The following is a 19,673-nucleotide window of genomic DNA, read 5'->3' as shown; positions in this document are numbered from 1 at the left end:
TAAAAAAATATTTTTTAAAATATAAAACATTAAATTTTTAAATATAAAACTTATTTTTAATAATACATATATATTATTATTAAATAAAATGATATAAAAAAATAAATCGGCTCGGACCCGATGTCCAGGCTTAGGTTCTACTAGGCTTAAGATGAAGGAACTCAATAAATCATGAAGACATGAACTGGCAGTGATGGTAGTTATGGCTAGTGAGAAAATGGCACAAAATCGAAGACATCTTTGGATTTCCACCAATGTTTTGGATCTAAATTCAATGCCCCTACTTTCCGGTATCTGAATATTTGCTTTTTTTTTTTTATCTTCAACTCAAACCTCTAATTTTCTTCTTGATTTTAACTCGAATTTTCACATAATTTTAAATAGAGCACCTGGGATTTAAAATTACTTCAATACAAGTTTTAACTATTTTAAAAATATAAAAACATGACTTAAAGATTATGAATTGCATTTCATCAATGTGTCATGACTTGCACTCAGTATTCTAAAAGAATTAAGACCATGAAAAGCTAACTAAAGCACCATCACAAGGATTACATATCAGATGTCGTATCAAAATCCTAACATCCGTTTGTTTGTATATGAGATAACTCAAGAGTAGATTACATATCCATCATCCTTGTATGCTGTGAAGTGAAGCCGGCTAAGGGACAGGTTGAGATCAACACATTAAGAACATATACATTAAAATGGATGTGTGAATTATTTATGTTTTACCGCGTCATGTCTTTGTATCTCTTTTGTTTCTCACTTGGTCCTCATAAATTTTGATAGTTTACTCATCTTTCTTCCTAGAACTTCTAAAGAATCATGTCATCTAGAGAGAACTCCATCAACGGTTTATTGCTTATACGCGCTACAAATCAATTTAATTCATTTGCTTGCATTGATAACTGCCCATGTTCAGACAACATAGATTATTTTCTCAAGTTGATCAAAACCTTCAATTACGTTGGCCTTTATAATTTCGTCAGGTTGGGCTCATATGCCTTTGTGATTTATGTAATCACAATGTTTGCAATTTAATAACACTTACATAATTGTTGACAATACCCTAAATCCCTTGATGTCAGGCTCAACATCCACACGAACAATACAACCAAATCTATGCTTTGCATTAAACTTAAAAAGCCTCCCTTTTATCATAAACCACAATCCTACAAAATCGACCACACAATAAACCCTATTAACCTTTCATTTACACTGCTTTATAAGCTAGGCTAATGGAGTGGGCAATGGCCCACCCTATGTTTTGAAAAAAATTAAAACCTGCCATGTAAATTTTGTCAAATTCACTTGGTCCCAATGAAAATTTTGGAAATTATATAACGTCCTGTTAAGAAAAAATTCCAGCTCTGCCCTTGAGCTAATGGTAAAACACAATGTAGGCAATATACGTCGTATATGTACCTGCATATGAGTCAACAACCCATTTCTTGAACTAAAAAGTTGAAATTTGAAGAGAATGACACAAACACGAGATACGGTAAACGCTATGTAGGCAATATACGTCGTAAATGTACCCGCATATGAGTCAACAACCCACTTCTTGAACTAAAAAGTTGAAATTTGAAGAGAATGACACAAACACGAGATATGGTAAACACAATGTAGGCAGTATACCTCTTAAGTTTACCTGCACATGAGTCAAGAACTCACTTCTTGAACTAAAAGTTCAAATTTGAAGAGAATGACACAAACACGAGATTATGAAGTGCAAGGGCGTTGTTGTAGTGCTATTGATGACCGCAATGGCGGAGTCAAAACAAATTTGGCATGAGGGGCATTAATAAAAAATTTCTCATATCTAGATAGATAGATAAATACACACATATATATATATATATATATATAACAGCACCCTACCTGGCTTCGCCACAGCCTTTAGGGTTTAGCACCCCTGTGTGAACGACTAAGTCTCACTCAGTTTCAAAGGCCAGGGGTGGTCTTTCAAGTAAAATCTAAAAAAAAAAAAAAGGGTGAAGTGCATGTAGACATGCTTGGCAATGAACTTTGCGTATTCAAACAACTATGGAAAAACGTTGTATTTTTAGAAAATTGGGGTACTTTTTTATTATTTCACTAAATTTATGGTTCTAACGAACCGTGTACGAAGGAAGACTCAAAAACGCTCTGTATCTTTGGTCTATAGTCACAAATAGAATGCCTGTCTTGAAATCCAGGAAAGAGAAATGGAAATCGTGGATATGAGATCCGAGGAAATCAAACGCGTCCAAGAGGAAAAACCGATCTTATGACGCGAAGAAGAGAACAGCATCATCTCTCATCGTGAGCTGCTGCCTCTTCGCGGCGATGGCGGAGTGCGTAGGAGCTCTCGCCCCTATCCACAGGATACTCTCTTTACCGCTATGCAGGAGCCACGGAAGGCACATGCGTGGCCCCTGTTGTCCTTTCTTTCCATCTGTTCGACATGGTTTTCTACCAATCGCTTCAACGACTCTCTCATTTTCTCCTTCTGGTAAAGAGTTTCGTCCTTCTCTCCCATCTTGAAGTTCTTCATTTATAGCTGATATTCGGCTTTCAACGATATCCTTGTTTTCGGCAATGTCCATCACAATTTTCTCTTTTCCTTGCTAACGCTTTTGGTCTTGCTTTCTGCTTTTTCTAGTTTGCGAGCATCTTCTAATGGCAGCGGCATCCATGACAAATTCTCAATTTTATGAATATTGGTCTTCTGATTTTTTTCTTTCATTCTGTTTACGTTCTTGTCTTTTTTTCTCAGGGTCTTCTGTTTCAGTTGTCCTCGCTGCGGCTTCTGGACAATCAAGCACTGAAAGCGCCTCAGAAACGCCTGAATGGGCCATCCAAGGTGTGCACTTTTCCTGTTCGCTTATTGGTTAGCATCGTGGTTGAATTCATTCTGTTTCTTAACCGAAAGGAAACTATCAATTAATTTTGTGGGTAGTAGTAGAAGAAGAAACATTTGCTGGATACTCATTGGTTGAATTAGTGTTCCGTCGCAATTGCACCATTAGTGGCTCGACTATCTGGGATGCCGCTTCTTCTTCTTCTTCTTCTTTTTTTAACATAAATGTTTTTCGCATACGAAGGTATATTTTTAGTTTCGGTGCTTTATCTGTTAACGATGATGAATATCTTTATGGTTATTTGTTTTGGAATTTCTCGTTCGCCATGCAGAATTTAAAACTGGAACTAGATTAAACATTCTAAAACAATTGTGACGAACTTCAACCTCCAAATTTTATGTTGGTTCTGCGTATTTTGGATTTCTATAGATGAAGTTTTCTTGAAAATGTCGTCCTCTGGTTTTTCTTTCTTTCTTTCTTCTTTTTCCTGAAACGTGGTATATCCACTTTCATTGACGGTTTCTATTAGAAGTAGAACAGAGCACTTGAAACATGCTTGTGACCAAGACGGAAGTGCACACCGGACCAAATTCCTCTGGAGTCTGGACCATTGACCTTATTTTCCTGAGGTCACGTTAATAAGGCGGAAAAGGTTGGGAACAGTAAAATTGGCAAAAGAGCACACTTTTGTCGTCGTTCTAGACAAGGGAAAAGTTTTGCGGGCAAAACATTTCTAAAACCACAGACTTTTCTGAGGAACATTCCAGAACATTGTGTTCTTCTGCTTTGTGGTCTCCTGCTATGCTCTCTTAAACTTTCCTCGCATACGTCTATATTTTCCAATGTCATTGAAGTTGTGAAAAACTTCTCCTGGGAACTATGGTTTTGCGTAACAGATATTTCTCACTTCCAGACATAAGGCAATTTGTAGCAGATATTTTGGTTGAGAATTTTTTAATTAGCAAAATTTCCTCTTCTTTGTATGACATAAGCTGATCAGGGTAGGAAGAATGGGTAAGATAGTTTCAGTGACAAGTTTAAGTAGCAGGCTTTAAAGAATTTGGATACCAAATTTTTCCCCTTGTTTGGAACTGCAAAGGAAAAAAAAAAAAAAAGAAACTTACTTTCCTGTTCCACCTCAAATTTCTTGTCATTTTCCCACTTCCAGAAAGACTTTAAAGCTGAAATTATATTCTTCATTGTCACCTTTGGCAAGTGTCAAAAAGCTGCAAAATGCTGTTCTTTTTGTTGTCGTCAAATTCCAGGTCCACAGGAAAATTTCGGCATAGTTACAACCATAATCACAACTATGGACTATATATTGGAAATTTTGCACTTTTATTTCCAAAAAGGCATAAGCCGTTTTAAGTGGAAAATCTTGTGATATTTTCAGAATATCACCAAAAGGTATTTCTTGCAAAAATATCATGATATTACCATGATATGAAATTACAAGTATACCCTTTAGGAATCTTAGTAATTTCCAGTTCCATCTTCCCCTACAAGCTGCTGCAAACTCTCCTTTTGGCATGGGGTTGATTAAGGGTAAATTAAATATAAAATAAAAATCGAAGGAATATCAAGTTAGAACCTGAACATAACTTTGAGGTCTTGCAGTTAGACACAGAACGAAATGTAAGACAAAGAATTTGGTTACATTGTCTTTTTTGTTACTAATTGAACTATGTCAGTGACTGCTGGAAATAGGCTGCCACACTCTAGTTGGCTGCATACAGGTGTGAGTGCAGACTGGGTGCTTTGTGGACACTGCTGTTAATAATCAATTATTATTATACAATCATCTCTAGTTCGAATGCATATTTTCTCGTGTTTGTACTTATAAGCTTCTTTCGTACACACACAAAATGCACACACACATTATATTTTCCATTGTGTGCTGCATTTTCAAGCTATGCCAGAAAGGTTAAGATGCTTTCTACTGCTAGTATGACTACTGGTGTTATTAATATTATTGACTATCTCTCGGAAAAGAGATTGAAAATTATGTGCTGATAAACTAGCAAAAGTTATTTTTACATGAAGCTCAAAAGAAGTTAATTTACTTTTTGTGCATCTTTATCAGTGCCTTAGATGAAAAATTGTGTTCCATGATGATGTTCCACGATTGTCGGAGTCTCTTCTAACTCTTTCTCTTTCCACATAAGATTTAATCTTTTGGATAATTTCTTTCCAATATCAAAGATTTTATTTGAGGCTTATCGCTTTTCTCTCATCATTGAGTTGTTGTACAATCATCAAAGCAAGTCCAGGTATCATGAAATTCCTTATCATCCCAAAAATTAGTTTTACTCTTTTTGGGTTCTTCTATACCTTGTTTTAGAAGGTTTCTTAGACAGTCACTTATGTACATGGTTTGTTGACAGAGTTTTATACACTGAGGAAGGATGTAGAAACTACGAAGAAACGTGTAGAAGAAGTTACAGAATCTGCTGGCATGGAGCAACTGGAAACTGAGCTTGTTAATCTGGAAGAAGCAGCTGCTGATAGTTCTCTCTGGGACAACCCTACGAAAGCACAAGAAACTCTACTTTCCTTGAATGATATCAAAGAAAAAATTAAACTGCTTTCTGAATTCAAATCTAAGGTTCAATACTTTTCTCAGTTCTGAGGTTTCGCTCAGTCATCATATTGTTATAAATGTTGATATCCGTACATTCTTCTATTAAATGTTTTTTTTTTACGCTATCAAGAAAAAGTGATATTTTTCTTTCAGGAAAATCCAGTTGGTTATCCACATTTTGATTTCTCAAAGGATTATGATAAGGAATATTTTAGATTTTTTGTCATTGATTTCTATGGTTAAGACAATATTTTTTTTTAATCTTCTTAAACTGTGTCAGAACCTAAGCTTTTCATGTGTCAGATTCAGCCTATTCCATGTGCGTGTGTGTGTACCTGTAAAGTGAAGGCTATTTTCTGGTCTGCCCATGAATCTATGCCACTGTAAGGTTCAGGACATCTTTTTTTATTCTCATCCATCATTTTTAATTTTATTCTACAAGGAAGTGCATTTTTTTCTAAACCTAATTGTCAAGAGACACAGCAGCTTAAATTTAGAAGCCTATATGATGGTTCTTTAGCTTTTTTTTTTTCCGTTTCCTTCTCTAGCAAAATTTATTTGGCCAAGTGAATTAGGTTGAAGATGCAGAAATGATTGTCAATCTAACGGAGGAGATAGATTCCATAGATACTGCGCTTCTTGAAGAAGGCTCTAAAATTATTCGGGAGCTGACCAAGTCATTGGATCGTTTTGAGTTGACCCAGCTGCTCTCTGGACCATATGATAAAGAAGGTGCTGTTCTTACTGTTACTGCTGGTGCTGGCGGTACTGATGCTCAGGTATTGCATGCTATCTGTTTGCATGACTCTTAGGAATTAATTATTTTCTTTTCCCTTGAACATTTTTTATGTAGTTGACAGTAGAAATCACAAGTGGAGTACTGGATACCAAGATTCAGAAGCAAATACTTCAAATTTGAAGATGTTTCAGGAAGCAAAAACAAGTAAAAAGCGACAAAGAGAACCTCTTTGGAGAGGGTGTCTGGAACCATGTTAACTTATTGATGAAGTATGTGAGAACTTTTAAGGGATGAAGACACTTAAGGAATGATATCCAGAGAAATTTAAAGTAAAATGACTTGGGAAAAGTCCCACGGTTGGGTTGTTTGGTATCAGAATATCTGAATAGTTTTGGTTTTGCTTTATGGGAGTTATACGTCCTACTTAGAGTGAATCCAGAAACTATGGCATATTTCCCTAGCGAAGTTCAAGATGGGTAGAATTTAGTAGTCACCTTATTGCATCTGTGTGGTTGCACAACACGGGCAAGGTTAGACTGCAGACTTGTATCTTTCTTAAACAAATTCTTTTGATGTTGAGGAATGTCACTGGTCAAGTTTTCGCTTCTATAAGTTTTGTATTGGCAAGGTTAGACTGCAGACTTGTATCTTTCTTAAACAGATTCTTTTGATGTTGAGGAATGTCACTGGTCAAGTTTTCACTTCTATGAGTTTTGTATTATGTCCTCCCATGGAGCTTAAGGACCCCACCTAAAGGAATTTGTCTTAATATCGTGGACCTTGCGACTCTGTTATGCTATATGGAATTCATGAGGTAGGTATTTTAGTCGAGTCTAGGATTCTATTTTTCACAACAGGTACTTTCTACATTTTTACTGCTTCACCATGTTGTATGGGGTATCTTTATCTTAATTACAGCACCATTGCAAGAGAAAGCTTTTTAGCACATTATTGAGGGAACCGGTGCTTTATTTTCATGCTTACATTCATGAGATACAGTTCAAAATATGGTGGCTGTTTTGTATTAAAAGATTTATTTGGAAATGACAATATAGTGTCGTGGTTACTCTTCAACAATTGTTTTGCTTTTATTTCCCTAGATATTGTGGTATGGTCCCATTCTATTACGGGACTTTAGTTCCAGGCTTGACAATGTCCTCAGGTTATTTGCTTTACTTCCAGTGCAGGATTGGGCTGACATGCTTCTGAGAATGTACATACGATGGGGAGAGAAACAGAGATACAAAACAAGAGTGGTTGACAAGTCTTTGGGTGAGGAAGCTGGAATAAAGTCTGCTACTGTTGAGATTGAAGGCCGTTTTGCCTATGGTTACTTGTCAGGCGAGAAAGGAACACACCGTATTGTTCGGCAGTCTCCTTTTAATGCTAAAGGACTTCGTCAGGTGAACAGACTTTCCTTTTATGTTGGCTTTTTTCCCCATCTGTTTGCACCAGGTTAGACAACAGCAGCCTCCAAAGGCTTTTTCCTTCATATTCATGTCCTGGTTATTCCTAGTGAAAAAATACTTTTTCCTGTATATTCATGACCTGGTATTCCTAGTGAAAAAACGTTCTGCTTGAACCTTATTGCCTAGCATAGGTACTTCTGACGCTACATTCTTCCTCTGCGTTGAGGTTATCTACCTCCTTTTTCTGTTTTGTTGTTCTATTTGTGAAGTTTGTGGTTGGTGGGAGTTTTCTTGTTTGCTGATCTATCAATATTTGCTATTGGGTAAAACCATTTTTCCCCCTTTTTCCCAGACAAGTTTTGCTGGAGTCGAGGTCATGCCTCTTCTTCCTGAAGAGTCGCTGGATGTTGAAATACCAGAGGATGATCTGGAGATAAGCTACTCAAGGGCCGGTGGTAAAGGAGGCCAAAATGTGAACAAGGTTGAAACAGCCGTTCGTATCGTTCACATTCCAACAGGCATTATGGTTCGTTGCACTGGTAAGATACACACACGTACATAACAAGGGGTGTAGGGTAGTCACATTGCATATGCACCTGCATTTATGCACACATCATATGCACGCGGTGGCACTTGTCAAAAGTTATTTGTATGTTATATGCATCCATTACCGCTTGTCAAAGCTTCTTTTGCCATTCTTTCAAACCTTAATGCTTTCTCTGTGTGGCATTGCCTGAACTGAAGGACATGGTTGCAGTCCATGCTCTCTTGAAGTTCTTCCACAAGTAAGGTTGCATAAAAATATTTCAAGTGTCGTGCCTTTTATTTTGCCACACACTTGCATTCTGCATCCTATTCTTCCAAAAGTGAACAGCTGTCCTGAATATGCATGTGCAACTAATTTATGAGGTTCTGACAAACAACTGCGTATTGCAGAAGAGAGATCCCAACTTGCAAACAAGATCAAAGCTTTGAGCAGATTGAAAGCGAAATTGCTAGTGGTAGCTGAGGAACAACGTGCATCTGAGATCAATCAAATAAGAGGTGATGCAGTCAAGGCGGAATGGGGTCAGCAGATAAGGAACTATGTATTCCATCCATACAAGCTTGTGAAAGATGTGCGCACGAGTCATGAGACATCTGACATAGTAAGTGTCATGGATGGAGAGCTGGATCCTTTTATCAGGGCTTACCTTAAATTTAAATACAACAAAAGCTCAGCTGCCAGCATCACAAAGTGATGTAAATTTCTACGTGCACATCTTTCGTTTTGTATGCAGACGTTTCTGCTCTTCCTTCCTTTGGATTGCCGGGCGATTCTGTCTAGTGCATTTTTTCATCTAAATCTTCGTGATGTCAGGTAAGATGCACGCCGACACATTATATATGCATGTGTATCCAGAATGGTGATCAAGCATCTTACAGATTTTGGTTTACACTGATGGATGGGACTTCGTTGGATGCACCATCTTGAATTAGATTTAAGCAAAGATTCTTTCAGAACTGACACCTAAGTTTGGCTTCTCATTGCCGGAGCGTCGTATCCCACGAGTAGTACATGACGAGTGCCTTAATGATTTCATCGGATCCCTTGGCAGTGGCCCACAATCGGCCACTTGAGAAGGACATTTTCTAAGCATTCTGTCTATTGCACTAGTTACCGCTTCACGCCTCCGGTGTCACTTCACAAACAACCAGCATTTTTTCGGAGGATCGCTTGTGGCGCATGAGCCCAGTCGCCAGATCTGCAAGATCTCCAAGATTACCAGCCACCAGGGGGTCCCAACAAGATCCAAATTTTTCACAGTAAGTTGGTGCATGTTGGTTAACGCCCTCAGTTTTTGGGTATCACTATAACCTGTTTGAATTAGAAAATTCGTTCTCATGTTAGGACCAAAAGATTGAGATGTGCGCTCAATTTCTCCCTTGGTCATGTTTTGAAAGGAATTTTAGATTATTCAAGATTGGTTTGGGATTTTGAAAGTGGAATTATTTATCCTTCTGATGCTGACAAAAATTCCCCAGGTTGAACTGGGAACAGATGGATCTCCAATATGTATTATGTTCAATTTTTTTTTTCCTTTTTAAAAAGGATAACAAAAGAAAAGGGGAAATGGTTGTGTTGGATAACATATAATTTTTGAAGAAAGAGAGGAGGAAAGGGGTAGAGGAGGTGCAACCACAACCCTTATCCTGAGAACCGGCAAGACGTCACCCTCAGCCTTTAACCTCCAACGCTGACAAGAGGGTAACTCCCATCCCATAGGAATCAAACATGAGATGCTTTAAAACCGACAAGATGTCACCCTCAGCCTTTAACCTCCAATGCTGAGGAGAGGGGAACTCCCATAGAAATCAAACATGACAAGAGGGTAACTCCCATAGAAATCAAACATGAGATGCGTTGTTCACATGCCATAGGTCTGACCAGTTACACTACCAGTCTTTAGTGTGCCCAAGGGTTTCAACCCCTTTATGAGCAAAAGGATTAGAGAAAAAGAATGGTCCGTGGCCCCATCTCTATGGTGAATCCGAGAAGGGGGCACATGCCACTTTATTTTTCCAAAAACGTGATGTAAATACGTAAATTTACAGATTGATGATCTTTTAAATTGGAAATTTACATGTTGATGGCATGTTCATCAAAATTTATAGCTGTACAGCTGCTCCAATGGGAAAGAGAGAGAGAGAGAGAGAGCACTGGCCATGAGACCTGATCTAGTAAGGATGGTGCATGTTTGTTGGAAAGGTCATTTGGACCAAGCATCTTATCAAGCCAGAAAACTCTGAGTGTCCCACGTGGTGGTAGGGCACCAGTATAGCATTGTCGGTACTGGGATTGACCGTGGACTCTCAAAAGTAGGCTCTTTCTTCTCATTGGCATTTACATATTTGTTTAGGGGCAGCTTTTTCTTTTAAAAAAAAATATATATATTTTTATCTTTTCAAATTTGTCCTTATATAAGAAGAGGGTTCTGTATTTTTTTTATCTTTCTTAAAATAAAAAGGATACTTTGATCACTCGGCACTCAAGAATTGACTTGAGTGTTCGGGGCAGAGGATTGGATCTGTTTTGGTGTTAAAAGGATGAAAGTTCAACACAACCTCCAATTGGGACCCAGCATCTTCAGATTTTTCCATGGAGTACTGGAGCGACTTTCCAAGATTGATCCTAGTGGAATCTTTTCAATGTTTTTTACCTTTCCATTGACAGCGATGGTAGAAGAGGTCGAGTGTTCGAGCCAGAACACGCTCCCATAATTGATCCCCCACATGATTGAAGGGTAATTGTCTTCTGAAAAATACCTTTTCTCATTTTTCTTTTTTTAAACAAACCAAGGAGAACAAAGTGTCAAACATGGTTCCCAAAAGTCCCACTCTAAACCCTAGTCAAGTATCACATGCTTATCCGATCTAAAGCTCAAGTATTCCATTCCTGTGGACCCGCTGAGTTAGGTGAGCTCGTCCTAATCAGGCAATTCAATTCTTAAATCAAAAGAGAGGCTTATCCTTCTCCATCTGAAATCACTATCGAATTCAAAAGGGACAAATTAGAATGGAACTTACAGCAAAACTGGTTCACCCAACACTCTAAAAACAAACTTTATATATATATATATATATAGAGAGAGAGAGAGAGAGAGAGAGAAAACTGCCTTACGCATAAAACTTTAAAACTTCTAAAGCCCTACCCTTATGCATTTAAGGTTTTCTTGGATGGAACGACAATACACATTTCAACTCAGGTGTCGCATTTGCCACCATTTGCAACCCAAAAGAATAACATACAAGAGCTTAACAACAACCACAACAAGATTCAAACATCAAACCCCTAATACACTAGTCATCATGTTGCCCGGTTGAGTTATGCCCCTTGAGGCAACCCTCTAAGGGTAGAAAGGTACAACAAATTGGTGAGCTCACCCTCAATTAGTGGTATTCCCTTTGTAACCCTCTATTGGTACAACCACATCCCAAGCCACTTTATGGATGAGCCTTGCATTCTCCAAATTTACCGGCTTCACATATGACTCCCCTTCTCCAGGATGAGGTGTGTGTTCTCCTTTCTCTTCTTATGAGACAAAGTTGTGTGGATCACTAGTATCCACCATTGTCATTGTGGACTTGCCATTCATAAGAGCATAGAGTTATTTCAGAGGTGCAACACCGGCGTTTGCCACACCCTTCAAAATATTGAACACAGAGTTCTTTCATCTTCAAACCTTCGGTTTCTTCATTGTCTTGCATAGTCTAGGCTGGACGGCCGAGTTTGGTTGCTCCCAATATTCGGACATTTTGATGCATAGTGCTTTCCACTACAATGCCAGCACTTTAAACTAGTCAGAGACTGATTCGGCTTGAGATTCATATTATCTTGTCCACCTCTGCACTTACTCTCTTGAGCAGGTGCATTGTCATTTCTATTATGTTGTTGCTCATTCATCTTAGCATTGTCATTACTGCCCTCATTCTTCCTTAAGTTGCAGGGTTTATACTCGAACTTGGGAGCGCTCTGCAGACACAAGTGCAGTATTCAGATCCTTAGGGTCTTGTCACATGATTTCCTGTTCCACCCATGGTTGCAGTCCAACCATGAAGTAGAACAGCCGATCTGCATCAGACATATTTGAAATATCTAGCATTTTGCTTCTAAATGCTTTCACCGTTTCACGTACTCATGTATGGAGCCTGTTTGCTTAAGCTGTCGTCTAGCCATACGCTCTACATCCTTTGGTAGAAAATATTGACGCATTTCCTTCTTGAACTCATCCCAAGTCTCCATAGAGCAGAGACCCTTTCCAGCATCATTATGTCGCCGACGGCACCAGCATGGCATCCTCCACCAAAAACATTGAGGCTATAGTTATCTTCAGGTCATCGCCTTGAACTTGGTTTACCTTAAGATACAGCTCCATGTGCCACAGGAAGTTTTCCAACTCATTCACATCACGAGCGCCATTGTAGCTCTTTGGTTCAGGAACTTTTGCTCGAGGCCCACCCATGCCTCTGGCTTCTACCAGCAAAGCAAGTTGATTTTCTAAAGACTGGTTTTGGATCTTGAGGACGTGCACCTCATCCTCCACAATACTCAGCCGAGCTGCCAAGTTTTCCAACTGAGCCTGCAACTGGTCCAACGGTGGATAAGTTCCTGTATTGTAGTCTCCAAAACCTCCAGCATCTTTGCTCATGGACTGATTCAATGAATCGATGTAGGTGACTACTTGACCTACAGTGCTTTCGACAGTGGACTTAGCGATGTGTCCACTCGCCTCTTTCCTTGTATTGTCTGGATGCCTTCAGCCAAAGACCCCATTTCCTTCTCAGCCATTGGATTGAGAACAAGTTGTCGGCTTGCTCGACACCAACTAGATTCCTGCATTTCCTGGTATTATCAAATCACTTCGATTACTTCACCTAAATAAAAGTAAGGAATTAGAATAGGAAACCTTAGAATCGACTAATATTTTATTTTATGTATATATATATATATATATATATATATATAGTGTGTGTGTAGAGAGTGAGAGATGAGTATATTTTAGCACGAGTGGTTGGTTATGAGAAGGTGAAATCTCCAGCCATCCACAGCCGCCCATCCATTGCTAAAGACACTACATCATGCATTTAGAGGCCCAACTAGTCCTCTGTCCTGGATGGAGAAATCCAGGAAACATACACACATTCTATCTATGTTATATATACAGACACCCCCAGCCAACTAAGTGATTTGATCTACGAGTAGAATGGATGTGACAGATCCAAAATCCACATGTCAGAAAAAAAAATTAAAAAACTGATTTTGATACAATATTGGTTCATATATTTTTGGATATTTGAGACTCATCTATGCAATTAGGTTTTTCCAAAATAGACATATCAATGGATGACCAGATGGTTGTCCAGAGGAATCCAACTAATTTTACATGGTCCCATTTATCTGGCGCTTGATTATTGTCAAACATTAGAAGGTCGTCTTTTATAAAATCAACCTTGTTCAGCGGATACAGAATATTCAAACTCATGGAATTAAACAAACATGAAAACAAGATGTGCAGATTTGAACTATACAAAATTTTCAAAACTAACAGTCTTAGCTTTTATATTTTATGGGAGTTTATATAGTTGAATTTTGAAAAGAAAAAAGTTGAAGAGAAGGTTTGGTTTCCTGTTCTTGAGATGCCAGGAACAGAAATGCGGCTACAACAATATTTTCATCCTTTATCACATCAGGATCAGATAAACCCACAATACCTTCATACATCAACATTTTTGCCAGCGTTATTTCTTTCTCCGACACTCTTTCAGAAGAAGAAAAATCCAAACAAAATACTCAAAAACATCTCCCATAAAATCGTAAATCGCTATCGCATTTACAACATCAATCCCGTTCCACAGTATGAAGAGTTCACATGCTCATATGGAAAGACGAAAGGCTTTCTTAACAACTAAATTAATGGGAATGGTGCGTTTACTTTACCAAAATCAAGAACGAAAGGCATCGCGTGGTTCGTGGCGCGGAGTGTGGCCGGACCGGGGTCGCAGGAAGGCCTCAATTGATCGCCGGAGACCTGAAATGCTCGCCCGTGGAAGCGATTCGCGGCCTCCCTCACCACTCTTATCTCGTATGAGTTCCTCTCCTTTCCCTAATTCCCTAGAAACCAGCACCAACAACCACAGCAACAAAAGCCCACACCCAAAAGGATTCCCCGTTCTCCCTGAACTTTCGACCTCTCCTGCATTTCCCCCACCCGATTCTATGAAGATACAAAAACACAGAGAAAGGGAGAAGTAGAAGACGATGATGCACTAAATTGGGTAGGGTTTGGTAAAATTTTTTTTATTAATTTTAGTTAGATCCTTATATATATATATATACATTTTTTTGATTTTTGACGCCGTCTTTGAAAAAAAAATGGTACTCCATAAAACAAAGTTCAAAAATCAAGAGAAACTTGTTTGTTTGAGCGAGAGATCATCTTTAAAAGCGAGGTTGGAAGCTCTTTTTTTTTGCACCCTTTAACTTAGATCCACTAGTCATCAAATGTAGTATTTTCAAATATAATATTTTAGTGCGGTTTTTATTTTTTTTGGAATTACTTTTGTCGATGGACTCAAGTTCCTCCATGGAAGAGTGGCGCTAGATCAAGCAATTAAAACGGAAAATATCAAAACCTAACCACGTTTTTGGTTATTCCACTCAAAACTAAAGCTATTTTTTGCAAAAAAATTGTTGATTTCCCGTGTAGAACTGACGAGAGCAGACCAAAAAGGATTCGGTAGATCCAAATTTGCCAGACACATCCATGAACTCATTCAATGAGAGTGTCCGTGCTAAGCTCCAATTATTTAAGTTTTTGAGGAATTTAGATTCATTCATGAAACCATTCCTTCGATCTTTGAAGGAGGTTTATGTAACAATCATCGTTTTGACAAACTTTGTATGGTGGATTAGAATCCAAAAATGAAGAGGATTTAGTGGGCAACAGATTCATGAAATCATTTCATCAATTTTTGAGGCAGATTCATGAATCTAATACTCACTTGGAGTCAAACTATGTACCAATGATACGACACACCAGAATTCAAAAATTAAGAAGATTGAATGGGCAAATTGAGCTTTAGAAGAAAAGGAAAAGAGTAGTTTAGATCTAGTAAAATTGTATGGAGGGTAGAGCAGGAGTCCAATTATAATTATAAATTTTAACAAGAGTCAAAATATAGTTTTTTAAAATTTTTATACAAGTTAAATTAAAACTTACATGTAAATTTTAAAAATATAAGGGAGGGCCATGGCTCGCAACCTGGCCCTGCCTCTGCCTCTGCCTTGACTGCAGCATTATTACAAACATCATTTTTTTTTAGTATTAAATTAGAAAGGTAATTTTTCTCGAAAAAGCTTTTCACATTTTAAAAAACTCAAAATTTTATATGTAAATTTTAAAATTTTTAATTTAACCTGTACAAAACTTTTAAAAAATTATACTTCAATCCTTACTAATAGATTTGGATCTCAGATCCTAATCTAAGATTCCACAATGTGAAAGAACACAGGATCCTACCACTATAGGAGTCTAACAATTATCTCAAATCACCTTTGATTCCTTATGACTCCAATATTTGAAGTAATATACATCATGTCCCGGTGAATGTCGGCGATGTGCGTATCTGCCACGTGTCACTTTGTTCATCTATATCCACACAATTCATATGCATCTGATCAGCCTTTTTTTTTACCAAATTACAAATAATAATTTAAATTAATTTTAAAAATAAATATGCATAGGCCTGGCCCCTAGAAGCACTACGACTTTTAAATAAAAAAAAAAAATCTTCCTCCTGTTATTGTGTAATTATTATGTATTTGTTTAAATATAAAAGATAAAAAATTCATTTACGTCTATTATACTTTTAACGGTTAAAAGTAAGTCAACTCGGAAGACCTGAACCTGCTTGATTAAACTTAAAAATATTTTTTAATAAAAAATTATATAAAAATAATTAATCATAATAAAATATTATAAATATATATATAAATTAATAATTAAAAAAAACTCATTATCGAGTTGACCCGAGTTCCTTTTTTCTGGGCTAAGCTCGGGTACCTGGCGGGGCATGGCCTGGTGCCTAAGCTTAATTAAAAATAGATATCAACCACATGTAAACCTTTAATACGGTTATCCCTTGAGAGCGCGTAAGTGACCCACTTTGACTTGGCCTTATTGCATTTCTATGGGTGTGACTCGGAGCAATACTCGAACTCTTGCCGAGTCTTTCATGAAACCTGTATGAGTGAGCTAAGTGTGGGCAATTGCTCGCATCATGAGTATTATTTTTATTTTCGTTAGAAATTTAAAATTTTATATAAAGTGCCTCATAATTGTTTGGATCCGAATAAAACTAAAAAAAAAAAAAAAAAAAAACCCACTTCATTCCTTGACTCGGTCGCGAGAGCAGACACGATGAGAAATTATTTAATCCAATGAATGATAGATAAGCTATCACCCAAGGAAGAGAGAGAGTGTCGACACTGATGACGCGAAGTCTCTCCCCCGAAGGCCGAAAGAAAGCGCCGTGTCACTCGTTAGGTAGAAGTATTCAACCATGGAATCCAAGTTCCAACAAAATAAATAATGCACATAACAGAGCTGTAGACCACATCAGCGTCGACTGACTTCGACCATTTCTAACTCACTAAAAAATGGGAATCAGATCAGGAAATCGTGAGAAGAATATATAGATATGGAACCCTGTTAGATGCCAGATGTCCTCTGATATTTAAAGTTTAAAAAAAAACCATTTCTACGGCATTAGCGACAGAATGATGCCAGATGTCGTTTCGTTAATTAAAAAAATTAAAGAACAATTTGATTATATAAAACAGTTGCTACATTGACATGAGCGACATTTTATAGTTGATAATGGCTTTAGGAATGGTTTAATTTTAAAATTTTAACCATTTGACAGCATTGAACTTTTGAATCTTCATATATATATATATATATATAATGTTTTAAAGCATAATCTATAAGGAATCATCTTGGCCAACTCCCTCTCTCTCTCTCTCTCTATATATATATATATATATATATATAGAGAGAGAGAGAGAGAGAGGGAGGGAGCTGGAGGGGAAATTCTGATTTTCACAAAATTTTATCCATATATCTGGATAATGAACTTTCAAACTTATAAAATTAAGCAAACATGAAAAGAAGAAGTTTGAGAGAACGTTTGATTTCTCATCCTTCACATGCCAAGGACGCAAATTCCAACAATATTTTCATACTTTATCACATCAGCCTCAGATAAACTCCCAACTTGTTCATAAACAATCGATATTTTTACAATAGACTTGAGACCACCGTCACTTCTTCGACCGACACTATGAGACAAAGAAGAAATATCGCCAACAAATTCCTGACGCTTTCATATGGTGATATATTTGAAACGTAGCTATAAATATCGTTTTCGGGTTTTAAAATATCGCCTACAAAATCCTAACTCATTCATATGGTTGATATATTTGAAACATAGCTATAACTATCGTTTTCGGATTTTAAATTATGAAATTTTTGCGTGAGTATGAAACGATGAAGCTGTTTTTGACAGGAAAAAATGAAAAACATTTCTGTAAAAATCTAAAACGGTCATTTTTTCGGTTAAAATAAAATGCAAAAAATGTGAAATAGAAATTTATTAGCCAAAAATTGCAAAAAAAACATGAAAAAAACACGTTATCGTTTTTGACGGTTTTTTTTAAAAGTATTTTTTATTCGGGTGACCAGTTTTTTAACATTTTAAACGTATTTTTTTTTTATTACTACGTGTTTTTTTGTGGCTATAATTTTAAAAACATACCTTTGAAATCTTGAATCGGTAGCACAATGTTTACAAACTACAATAATACATTAATTGAAAAACGGCAAGACGCCCCCCCCCCACCACTCTTGACCTCATTATCAGTTCACCTCCTTTCCTTTATAGACTCCAGAAATCTATTTTTTTTTATATTTGATATTTTTGAATAAATTTTTTATTTATATATTAGTGTCCCTTATAAATTTTATACATAACTATATTCTTACCCACAAAATTCTTCTTCTCAATATCCCCCTGAACTTTAGAAGTCTCCTCAACTTCGCTGATCAGATTTGTTGGATGACCTATAAAACTCATAGTTGGCAACTTGCAAGCGCTCAAGTTAGCTCGAATCGCTAGAAAACCTGGCCACAATTCAAGTTGACTTGGCTCATCCGTGACTCGGCCCTTACTCGTCATGGCTCACCCTATTCAAGTTATTTTAAAACTCGATCGAGTCGACAAGTCAAGTCATTGACCCGGTAACCCGATCATCTACCTATCCAAGTCTGATTCATGGGTTTGCCAACTATGAGAAACTAACTGAAATGACGAAGAGACACGGGCGCAGAATCTAATGACTCCAGATAAATGGCACAAGCGGCGAGAGCTGGAGGGGATGCTAGGTTTAACTTTTTGGGCAGGAAAATGGGGGAAAACGAATTTTAAAAACAAGTTCAACTTTCAATGAGACATCCATCGCAACTTAGAATTTGACTTAACATGGAGCACCTAAATGTTATTTACTAAAAATTGAACTAATTTTTGTCAAAAGTTGAAAAAGAGGTCCATGACTTTTTGTTAGGGGTCGGAAAATTTTTCCTTGATTTCTTTTCCCTTTTCTTTGTACTTGGTTTCAGCTGTTGGACCCACGCGCAAAGTGGCAAAACTTTTCTCGTTCAGCTGATTTTCCCTCTCAAATCAAACATATAACTGAATTTTTGATTTATTTGAATTAACCACCTACATTACACGTCATTCAAGTGAAAACCACTTGGGTGTTATGGTTTAAGAGGGGAGGTGTAAAAGGCACCTCCCTGCTTATGCCATGCAGCCGGGAGGGCCTAAGCATTAGGGTGGGCATCGGCGTTACCCGGATTAACATGCTCAAATTCAAGTCCAATTGCTTGATCGGCCCCCCGGTCAGATTGTTTGCCCAAGGCCCAGCTTACCCAGCCCGGCCTAGTCCGACCCACCTGATTAGTAATGGGTTGGGTCGGGACTGGCCGAGCCTCATCAAGCTGGGTCAGGTCGAGTGGGGTGTGCAGATTTCAGAATTTCAGATGTAGTTGAGGCAAAAGAAGAAGAAGAAGATGGGCGCGAGACAAAGATGACAAGGAGGCAACCATGTCGGGGCAGCAGTGGCTGCAGATGGGAGTAGGTGACGGTCTGATTGCTGCGTTCGATGGCGAGGAGGCGATGGTGCTATGTTCCGAAAGAAAGTTGAAACTTCAAAGGCTCACACTCAAAGCCCTAATTTCAATTCAGACATTGATAAAACTTAAATCTTAAAAAAAATGGTAATAGCCCATTGGGCTTATCAGGCCCCTGACTATAGGGCCCGTGCCCAGTTCATTAGCCGGACCCGAAAGGGCAGGTTTGACATGACCTCGAACCGAGGCCTGAGTTGGGCTAGGTATCAAGTACCCATCGGTGTCGGCGGCCCGGGTCGATGCCCAAGCTTACTAAGCACGGCCCCCCAACCCAAAGAGGGGGGGAGGGGTGGGGTGGTGGGTGTTCCT

General features: G+C 37.9%; 1 protein-coding gene and 1 long non-coding RNA gene across 2 annotated transcripts; one reads left to right on the top strand and one right to left on the bottom strand.

Moving 5' to 3' along the window:
• The first annotated feature begins 2,203 nt into the window (after nucleotides 1-2,203).
• Nucleotides 2,204-9,011, top strand: LOC116249226 (peptide chain release factor PrfB1, chloroplastic). Its single transcript, XM_031622436.2, has 7 exons — nucleotides 2,204-2,497; nucleotides 2,762-2,848; nucleotides 5,231-5,451; nucleotides 6,003-6,206; nucleotides 7,354-7,569; nucleotides 7,928-8,114; nucleotides 8,512-9,011. Exons 1-7 carry the CDS (start codon nucleotides 2,332-2,334, stop codon nucleotides 8,814-8,816), a joined length of 1,386 nt encoding a protein of 461 aa, XP_031478296.1. The 5' UTR covers nucleotides 2,204-2,331; the 3' UTR covers nucleotides 8,817-9,011.
• Nucleotides 9,012-11,239: 2,228 nt separating this feature from the next.
• On the bottom strand, nucleotides 11,240-14,499 carry LOC126409733 (uncharacterized). The gene is made up of 2 exons (XR_007572363.1): nucleotides 14,054-14,499; nucleotides 11,240-12,958 (listed from the first exon to the last, which is right to left on the bottom strand). It is a non-coding gene; the product is annotated as an uncharacterized LOC126409733 (long non-coding RNA).
• Nucleotides 14,500-19,673: the final 5,174 nt, after the last annotated feature.

The sequence above is a fragment of the Nymphaea colorata genome, chromosome 2 (genome assembly GCF_008831285.2).
Source record: "Nymphaea colorata isolate Beijing-Zhang1983 chromosome 2, ASM883128v2, whole genome shotgun sequence".
NCBI lineage: Eukaryota > Viridiplantae > Streptophyta > Magnoliopsida > Nymphaeales > Nymphaeaceae > Nymphaea > Nymphaea colorata.
Note: the sequence above shows the minus strand (reverse complement) of the source record. Positions and strands in the feature narration are given on the sequence as shown.